Here is a 10,142-nt window from a genome sequence, read left to right on the forward strand (position 1 = left end):
ATTCCTCAGCTCCTCCCTTTCCTGGCAATGCTGGGGGACTCCCCACATTCCCCTCGTGCTGCACCCCACCAATCCCTCCTGATCTAAAGGTGGCACCTTCAGCAGCTCGTGGCCCCCATGTGTGACCGTGTTCACAGGGGTCCGAGGATGAGGGAAGAGACGAGGATCTGACTCCATGTTTCAGAAGGCTTGATTTATTATTTTATGATATATATTAAAACTGTACTAAAATAAGAGAAGAAAAGATTTCATCAGAAGACTAGCTAAGAATAGAGAAAGAAGGAATGAATAACAAAGGCTTGTGGCTCAGACAGAGTCCAAGCCAGCTGACTGTGATTGGCCATTAATTAGAAACAAGCACATGAGACCAATCACAGATGCACCTGTTGCATTCCACAGCAGCAGATAATCAATGTTTACGTTTTGTTCCTGAGGCCTCTCAGCTTCTCAGGAGGAAAAATCTTAAGGAAAGGATTTTTCATAAAGGGTGTCTGTGACACCCATGAGCTGTGGGCATCCAGCCCCCAGGTGACCCCGTGAGTGCTGTGGGGTGCCTGTGGTGGGCTGAGCCACTCTGTTGGGGCTGCCTGCACAGAGAATGGAGGGGGGTTATCCTTGGGAGTTTCTTTGTGTTTTGCTGCAGCAATCCTTGCCAAGCACCCCGAGCATTTGTGGAGCAGCACTGAGGGGTACAGGGGTGCTCACATCAGGCCACCCCACCTGTCCAGCTCACCCTTTGGGGCCAGCTCCCCGGGGAGGATGGAGCTGCTGGGCATGGTGCCTTTCCCTCCCGTATGCACACAGTCACGATGGTTAGTTAAGTGGCTTGTTTTTCATTAGGAAGAGACTGTTGCTAGGCCACCCTGCTCCCCGGCGTCGGTCGGGAAGGGGTTTCGCAGCCAATCGGGGCGGCTGTGCCGGGCTCTGCACACGCACACATCACGCACACCCCTCCTGCAGCCCAGGTGCTAAGCGGCTGCCAGATGTGCCTGCTCATTTCCACATCGCACCTATCCGCTTCTTCCGGCCAAGCCGCTTATTAAGGCTCCTGAGATTTTAATTTAGAGTTGGCCGCGAGTTTTCTGCCTTCTAATTTACCTCGGGAGTAGAGGGGTGGGTGGGGGTGCAGGGACACGGGTCCTCCCTCTGCTTTGGTCTCTGATGAAATACCCGAGTGAAGCCTCTGAAACAGGGTGACTCGTCCCTCTGTGTCCCCACAGCGAGGGGACACATTGCCCCAGCCTAGGGGCTTGCTCCGGGCTGTTATTAGGTACCAGCATTGCTTCACCCCAAGATATTAATGCTGTGATTTTTGGGGATGTCCTGTCCAACACCAGATGTCGGTGAGCTCATTCCAACTCTGTGATTCTGTGATTTGGGCTTTACGTGGCATTTCAGCCGTGTGTGCTGTGATGAGCAGAGCCAGCAGCAAAGCAACCCAAGATATTCCTGCTGTGATTTTTGGGGATGTCCTGTCCAGAATCAGGTGTTGGTGAGATCATTCTAACCCTGTGATTCTGTGATTTGGGCTCTACGTGGCATTTCAGCCGTGTGTCCTGTGATGAGCAGAGCCAGCAGCAAAGCAAGCCAGGTGATTGATCGATCAGGGGATGCTGCTCCCAGCTGTGCTCCCCATGCAAACAGCCCCTGGCAGCTGGGAGAGGAGCTGGACTATGGTCAGGCACTGGGGATGCAGGGCAGGAGGGTCAGACACATCCCTGCCACAGCTGGAACAGCTGCTGCTCTACCATGGTGCAGCTCCAAGCATCCTCTGGGTGTCCAGCACCCACCCAGCAGAATCGCTGGTGCATGGGCAAGGGAGGGAGCCAGCTGAGCCCAGGATATGAGCAGGGTGGAGCCTTTCACAGCTGCAAATCTCTCACCGGGGCAGGAAAGGAACGGACACCAAAACACGCAGGAAAAGGTGGACAATCCACTCAAGCCTCAGTTTTTGAGTGGCCCCCCATGAAAACCCCCATAGAGCAGGAGGAAAGCTCAATAAAAGCAGGAGAAAGCATTGAATTGTGCCTGCTGCTCAAGGAGAAGCTGTTGCTAGACAGAAGTAAAAGCTGTCGCCATCGGCTCCCATTGGCTCAGCCCCACTCCAATGACGGCCTTATCGGTTACCTGCACTCGCAGCTGCCTGGAAAAAGCTCATTTGACAATGTTTTCCCTCTGATAAAAAAGCCCAGTGCTGGATTCATGGGTTTGGGTTAATCATTGTTCAGGGCTTGTTGAGATAACAGCTGAGTTTTCTGCAGATTCTCCAATTATCACAAATTTTAGCGTAAATGGGGAGCCAGCCCAGCTCTCCCTCTCCCACCTAAAGATGCTCAGCCTCCCAACAGCAGCTCCAGCAGGCTGCCCGTGAGATGAGCCCGAGCGTGTGATGAGCTGGAGTTTGCTCAGCCATGGCAACTGGAGCTGGCAGGGAGGTGAATATTCACAAACACCTGTGAAAATCCCCATTAGCTCTGAGAGGCTGGAAATGGGGCAAATGTCACCACTTAGATTATTCAGAGCAAACATTGTTGGCAGGGAGCAGACTGCCACCACGTCTAATCATCTGTGTGAGGTCTGCTCAGCAGCAGCCCTGTTTTGGGGGTCTGCAGTACACAGTGTTGGGGTTTTCCAAGCCCTTTAAGTCTGATGGAAATAGGGATTAACCCTCAAATTTGTTTCTCACCTTCCCCAAGAGGTGGAGATCATGGCGTAGAAGAAACGCTTGCAGACCATGACTGCACCAAAGGGCAGCTGCCTCCAAATTTGCCTCCAAAGCAGGGAGGGCTAAATCAGTGTATGGTCAATATTTTGGAAATGCTTATTTTCCCCTTAATTATGCCTTAGGCAGGCTGAGTCACAGGCTGGTAAAGCTTTCTCCAGGTTCACCCCAACACACCCGTGTCTCACATTGACCATCGCAAGGTGTAGTGCAAGGCAGTGAGACAGGGGGCTGGAGGGGCAACAGGCTGGGGCTGAGGTGGAGAAATAATTTGAGAGCCATGGAGTGTCCCATATAAGCTCATGTACACCCCAAAGGGATGTGGTTACACAGGCCAGGTTATGTGGCCATGAGCAAAGCTCTGCTCTGTCCTTCCTCCAGCTCTGCTTTCCCAGGAGCAAAGACAGCACGGCTGCATCACTTTTGGAATGCCACCATCTACTGACAGTGCAATGCAGAGCTTTCCTTTCCTGCAGCTTTGCCTCCCTCCTGCTGTCCTGGGGGAGGTGGGGATGGCAGGGAGGAGGAAACAGACGGGCACCAGCTGTGCTCCTCTGTGTGCCCTGTGGGGTTCAGGTCCAGCTGACATTGCACAGCTCAGCTGAGCTGCACCCTGAGCTGGCACAGAGGGTGCTGCCGGCCCTGTTTTACACCCTGCTGCATCAGGAACACACCTGGGACAAACTGGAACAAGCAGGATTTAAAGGACCACATTTCCTTTCCTGTCAAGACCATGAGCTCACGGCAGAGCCCAGGTTATTATATCTGTTGAAGGATGGCTGTGTTTGGGCCGCTGTGAAGACAGAGATTTTTAGACGTGTCTGACACATTTCAAAGCATTTCTGAGCTGTTCCTGGCTCCCTCTGCCAGGCAGGGAGGAGTTAAGATGGGAAGTGCAAGATGTGTCTGGTAATGGCACTGATGTGTGCGTCAGGTGTGCCTGCGTCACCCGGCTGCCTTGGCCGCTTCCCAAGGCTGGGGCTCAGCTCTCCTCACCCTCCACTGTCTGCAGGGAAAAGCCTGGGATGGTCTAGCGTGGCTGGCAGGGTCATGGACTCCATGCCAGGGCTGGCTGTTGTACCCCCTGTGCTGCAGCAGGGTCCCCAAAGTCGCCAGGGTGCTGGCAGCCCTCCAGCCTGCTCTGCCACCTCCCTCTCACAGCCCAGGCACTGGGACTGTGCTCAGGGGATGTCCCCAAGGGCTGCCCTTAAGGCACATTGTGAAAAAATATAAGTTTTCTACAACCATGGCTGTTGAGTTCCCTGGTCAATCAGGTAATTCCCTGTGTCCAGCCCCAAACCCCTCCCTGGTGCTCACACACCCAGCTGGGGCACATTTCTGCAGCCACAGATCATCTACATGTCACCTCCAGGCAGAGTCACTGCAGATGAGCAGTGCCCTGTCCCCACACTGTGACAGCAGCCCATGTCACAGCTCACAACATTCCCACTGTGATCTTGCTCCCAGACCCTGGCTGAGCCCATCCCTGCTCCTCCTGCCACACAGGGCTGTCCCCAGAGCAGAGGGGACAAGCCTGTACCCCAAGGAACTACCCACTCCAGCCTCTCAAAGCACCTCTTGCAATTGCAGGTGGGTTTGAAGCCCTAAAACATGGGATGCTACTTGGGCACCTGTTTGCCAACCCCATCCCTGCCCTCTCACTCCTGGAGAGCTGCCAGATCAAATAATGCAGAATATACACAAGGGGTTTAGCCAGAGTAGTTTTTAATTCAGAATTGGACAATCATGTGAATAATTTATTTAAAATTAAGTGCATTCTGTGCTCTTGTCCAGGCTGGACATTGATTAGACCCAGACTTTCCTCTTGAACTTCATTGTGCAAGTGGATCCCTCTAAATCAATGGGGCCTGATGGGATTCATCCAAGAGCTGCTGATGTCATTACAGAGCTGCTCAACTATTTTTGAGCAGTCTTGGAATCCAGAGAGGTCCCAGCTGACTGAAAGGTGCCAAATGTTGCCCCAGTTTTGAAGGGCAAGGACACTGGAAGATACAGCCTGTCAGTCTCACTTCACTGACAGGTAAAAGGATGGGAAGTATTTTTCTGGGAGGATTTGAAAACCACCTGGAGCACAATGCAGTCATTGCTCGCATCCAGCACGGCTTCACCAGGGCAAAGTCCTGCTCATGGAACCTGATTTCCTTCTAGAGCAGGCCTCCCACCTAGCTGATCAAGGGGCACCAGGTGATGAAATCTTTTTGGACTTCAGCAAAGCTTTTGATACCATACCACAGTATCCTTCTGGAGAAAATATTCAGCACACAGCTGGAGCTGAGCACTGAACAGGCTCCCCAGGGAAGTGCTCACAGCACCAAGCACATCTAAGTTCAAGGAGTGTTTGGATAAAGCTCTCAGGCACATGATGGGATTCTTTGGGTGTCCTGTGCAGGGCCAGGTGTTGGACTCAGTGATCCTAATGGATCCCTTCCAACTCAGCATATTCTATGATTCTGTGAAAGAAAGTGAGCAGCAAACTGGCTGTTTACTGGCCCAGAGGGTTCTCAGCCTTTGGACATCAGCAAAACACCTCAGTCCCTGCACAGGAAAGCTTGCCCCTTGCTTCTGGGAGGAGGACAACCCCATAGCAGGCATGGGGAGTGTTGGCAGCGCCCATTACACACCCACAGAGGCTCCTCCAGGCTGACACAGGACCCTGCTCATCCCCAAGTGACAGATGAACACAGCACAGTCTGTGCGACAGCTCAAGGCTGCAGACAGCATTTCTGGGAGATTGCTTGTGTCCAGGTGTCACCATGTCTCCATCCCTGAGCAGAGCAGTGCTGGGCACAAGCCCAGGGGAGGAGGCCAGCAGTCACCTCCACCTTTAACAGCTGAAGGCACCAGGATGGCCCAAACCACAGAGAGGTGACTGTCCCCATCACAGGCTGCTTGCCATCAGCTCTGTGGGCCAGTACTGGTCATCCAGGTACTGGCTGCTGTCTGCAGCAGGGTCTGTGACGGGGCTGGGGGGCCGGGGGGGCAGGCTGTGGGCCAGCTCCTTCTCCCACTGCACCTCCACCAGTCTGTACAGCTCCATGGCTGTCTGGGCGTCCTCCACCGATGAGTGTCCTTTGTGGCCCTCCTGAGAAAAGGGGAAAAAAGGAGAAAAGGGGAAAAAGCCTCAATAGCTAAAAGGGGCAGCAAAAATCTCAGAAGTCATGCCATCTGCTTGCTTGGAAGGACACAAGTGCTGTGGGTTTTGGACACAGCAAAAGTTTGATGTAGCCAAGGCCATACAGGTATCTCTTCCACCCTTTTTGGAGGGCACAGATCCTGTCCCCATTTTACTGAAATAATTAATGGTCAGCTTGGGAGATCCTTGGCTCTCCCAGCTTATTTATAGTCAGGAGCACAGGGTGAACAATGTTCATCTCCACCTCACAGAGAACACACATGGAGGTGGGACAACCAAGCTGACCACAAAGGTCCAGAGCTAACCCAAGGCTGTTTGCCATCTCAGGGTTCCTGGTGCTTACCTGGATCTTTTTATGGAGCAGGTGCCTGGCCAAGTTCTTGAGGGAGACATTGGCTCTGATGGGCAGCCCTGCCCTCTTCTTCAGTGCAGGGCTCTGGCTGGTGTCTCGAGTCCTGTCTTTCGGGTGGAAGTACTTCAGGGCTTGGAAGTCATTGTGGATGGCGTGCCCTACCACAATCTTGTCTTTCAAGATCTTCAGGATCTGGAAGAGTCACAGAGGGTTAGACTGACACTGCAGTGAAAGAAATACCAAGCATAAAATAAGCCATTTTGTATTAAATTCAGCTCCTTAGCTTTTAGTTTTTAGGTTCCCAGAAGGAATAACAAGCAAGCAAACCAATCCACTGCACAGCTTGAGGCTCCCATTCCTATGCTGTGCCTCACAGCAGCCTAACACAGGCCGCCAAGAATCCCAATTTATGCCTGACAGATAACACAGAAGCTTTTTTATTTTTTTAATTTTTTTTTTTCCCCTGACCTCAGCCTGGGCAGCCTTGAAGGGAATTGCATTCTTCATGTGCTGCTTGGTGATGCCGCTCCAGCGTGTCCGGTAGTCTACGATGGGGAGCTCGGGCCGGACGTACTTGTCATAGATGACATCCCCCTCGTAGTTCACCACAGAGCAGCGTGCCAGCTCGCTCAGCTTGCCCTGAGGGCCCGTGCCCACCATCTCACAGTCGATGGCCACGTACTTGCCCGGGCGCAGCACCAGGGAGGACGTCCTCACCCCCCCGGAGCTGCCGTTCCCCTGGGACAGCAGCACTGAGTGGTGCCTGGCTATGCTGTCTGGAGAGGCAGATGGAGACAGGGATGAGGACACGCTCTGCTTGGCCTTGGGGACCTTGTCACAGCTCTCGGTGAGTTCGGTGTGTGCCTCCAGCCCCGCCTCGGGGCTCTGACTGCCCGGGTGCCTGTGGGGGCTCAGCAGCCCCTTCTGCTCCAGCACTGCCCGGCGCGCCATGAACCGCTGGTGCCTTCGGCTCCTCTTCTTGCTGCGAGCCTGCGGCGAGCCGGGACCCCTCGGGGCCTGAGCGCAGACCCCATGGGCGCCCTGCAGGGTGGGCACGGCGACCTTCGGGGCGGGCAGCAGCGGGGTCATCTGCCCTTTGCCTGGTGGCATTCCTGCGGGAGGGTGCACAGGGATCATGAGTGCCATGCAGACCCCATGTTCCCCTGTCAGAAAAGGACGCACAGACCCCACGGCAAACCCACCCACAAACCCACATCGGGGACACCGGGGATGGCACAGGCAGGAGAAACGGGGTAGGGCAAGCGGGGGAAGGGACACGGACACGCTGTCGCACCCTGTGACACACCACGCCTTTGCCCCCCCATTCCCGGCCCCACCCCGCCCCATTCCCGGCGCCAGGGCCCTGCCCACCGCACTGTGCCCTCTGTCCCCCCGTTACGTACTCCCCAAGGCCCTGTCTGCCCATTCCCGGCCCTGCCCACCGCACTGTGCCCTCTGTCCCCCCGTTCCGTACTCCCCAAGGCCCTGTGTGCCCATTCCCGGCCCCAGGGCCCTGCCCACCGCACTGTCCCCTCTGTCCCCCCCGTTCCCTACTCCCTCAGGCCCTGTGTGCCCATTACCCGGGCCCTCTCCACCTCGCTCCAGGCCCCAGCTGCCTGCCCGCCCCGTTACCCGTCCGCAGGCCGCCGCCGGCCCCCCTGGTGCCCCCTGTCCCCCCCGGTGTCCCCGTACCCCCCGGTGTACCCCCGGTGTACCCCCGGCGTCCCGGTGCCGACCGCTCCCGGCGCCGCTCACACGTGTCCGGCCCGGAAGCTGCCGCGCGCACATGCCCGGGCAAGTCCCGCCGTGGCCACGCCTCCCTGCTTTCCCATTGGCTGCGCCCAAGGACTAATCTGCATACGAGGGCGGGGCTTCGTCCGCCCCCGGGGGCGGGGCCGTCGCGGTTTTGGGGCTTTTTTGGGGTTTTTTGGGGAGCTCCCATCCGGAGCTTCCAGCGCAGACTGGGTGATGCTCAGGCCCTCAAGCCTGTCCTCACCTCTGCCCCCGGTGGAGGGGACCTTCCGTGGGGCTGGGTTTGGGGTGGGATGCACACTGCGGTTCCTAGGAGTAAGCTAGTGATGAAGATTAGATTTGCCTGGGTGTTCATTAGCAGGGGAAGGCGTTGAACCATCGTTTTCGGGGTATGGGGCCCGATAGGTTGTTTAGCTGACCCTACTGGAAAGTAATGTAAAGGAAGTATGGAGGGTTTTGATTCCTCTAGTGTAGGTTTGAGTCCTGCTTTTCTAAGTATTAGGAGATGAGAGGGCTGGTATTACCTCCATGTTCACTTTATCATAGTGACCCTTACTGTTCATTTCCAGTAGGGCCTTAGGTAAGGAGTAGGCCCGTGTAGCAAATTGACATGCTGGTATGTCAGAGGCACAGGGCTAGTGTGAGCGGCAGGAAGGTTTTTCATAGTAGGTGCATCAACCGGTCATATTGGAATCGTGGGTAAGAGACATGAACTCATAGGAATCCTGCTGATAGGACCAGGACTTCTGTGGCTAGTACAACAGGGAATAGTTCTTGAGGGAGGTCGAAGAGGCTTGGGTTGAAGCCAAGTCCATGCAGCCCCACACGGATACACGGCTGCGCTTTTCCCGTGTGTTCCCTGTGTCCTGCAGCTGGGCTGGAGCACGGCAGCTTGGAGTGTGCATCCTCCAGGCTCTCCCTGGATGCTCCCTGGAGTTGTGGGGAGCAGCTCCGGCTGGGGCATGGTTGAAGGGGGGGCTTTCAGACCGGCCTCTCGTTGCTTCCCTCTCAAAGCTCACAAAAGCAATGTCCGAGGTGGTCAGAAGAGGAGAAGGGCAGCCCCAGCCAGTGGATTGTCCCCGTGCCTTCAGCATCGCTGCAGAGGCCATGTGCCCTAGGGCAGACTGTGACTTGTTGTGGTGGGATGAGCCATACAACAACAAAATCACTAGTCTTCCACAGGGAACCAGGCTCCGTGTCCATCCTCATCCCTCTGGGCCTTGCTGGGAGGGTTCCCTTTCCCTGCTACCGATGGGGCTTACAGGGACGCAGGACAAGTGTTTCACACTCCACTGTTCTCCCTTTCCACCACCCATTAGTTTCTCTAGCCTGGTAAGAAAGGAAAGATTTAGATTGCCCTGCGACTAATTTTTTCATATTTATTTTCTGTTCTTCTCTTGGTGAGTAAACCTCGTCCTTAAATCAGTTGCTCCATGCTTTGCATTTCTTGCTTCCATCCCTGCTGTTCAGCCAATTAATCTCCCTTTAATGAGAGCCATTCAAGTGTCTCTCAATATCTTGCTAGGGAATCCTGTCAGGTCTCTGTGTAGAAACTTACACTCTTTTCTGGTGTTTTTGGTGAAACTGTGCATTACAGCTCTTGGAGATGGTTCATTTCATATTCATGGGCATCTCCACTGTGTTTTTCTCCCTGTAAATGAGGTGTGAGCTCACTAACACCACACAAGTGGGAGCAAACTCAAGCCTTGCTGTGAGGGACATGGGCTTGCATTTCTCCTGAGCTCTGGGTGGATAAGGAGGTGGTCACTGCCTGCTCTTCTCCCTCACACCCTGCATTACATGAAGAAAGACTCAAGTGCCTGGCTGAGAGTTTCTCCCTGGACACATTGGTGGGTCTGATCACTCTTGGCTTGTCCACAACAAACCCATCCATGTTCCTTCTGCTCTTCCCAGGATGTGTAGTTTGCATTCTCTTTGAGAGTGCAAAGTTTTAGCTGTACCCTCATGGCTGCAAAGAAACCTCAACAGAAGAAATTACGGCTGTGGGGAGGAAGGGAAAAGCTTTTCCCCATTTTCCAGAGTGACCAGGCTTGGGAAATCAGATAATCCAGAATGCAAGGGAACAGTGCTATCATTTTTTCTCCCTATCCCATATACAAAGATGGAAGTGAAAAAAAGTCAAAATACCTTTGAAAGGTGAG

At 54.5% G+C, this 10,142-nt stretch overlaps 1 protein-coding gene across 2 annotated transcripts; it reads right to left on the bottom strand.

Moving 5' to 3' along the window:
* Window positions 1-4,430: 4,430 nt before the first annotated feature.
* On the bottom strand, window positions 4,431-8,031 carry AEN (apoptosis enhancing nuclease). 2 transcript variants are annotated; one of them, XM_063169862.1, is made up of 4 exons: window positions 7,944-8,031; window positions 6,697-7,340; window positions 6,220-6,420; window positions 4,431-5,825 (listed from the first exon to the last, which is right to left on the bottom strand). In XM_063169862.1, the coding sequence occupies exons 1-4, from the start codon at window positions 8,014-8,016 to the stop codon at window positions 5,622-5,624; spliced, it is 1,122 nt and encodes a 373-aa protein (XP_063025932.1). In that variant the 5' UTR covers window positions 8,017-8,031; the 3' UTR covers window positions 4,431-5,621. The 2 variants fall into 2 exon arrangements, with proteins under 2 accessions (XP_063025932.1, XP_063025931.1); XM_063169861.1 differs by having other exon boundaries at window positions 7,921-7,988.
* Window positions 8,032-10,142: the final 2,111 nt, after the last annotated feature.

The sequence above is a fragment of the Melospiza melodia genome, chromosome 15 (assembly GCF_035770615.1).
Source record: "Melospiza melodia melodia isolate bMelMel2 chromosome 15, bMelMel2.pri, whole genome shotgun sequence".
NCBI classification, from domain to species: domain Eukaryota; kingdom Metazoa; phylum Chordata; class Aves; order Passeriformes; family Passerellidae; genus Melospiza; species Melospiza melodia.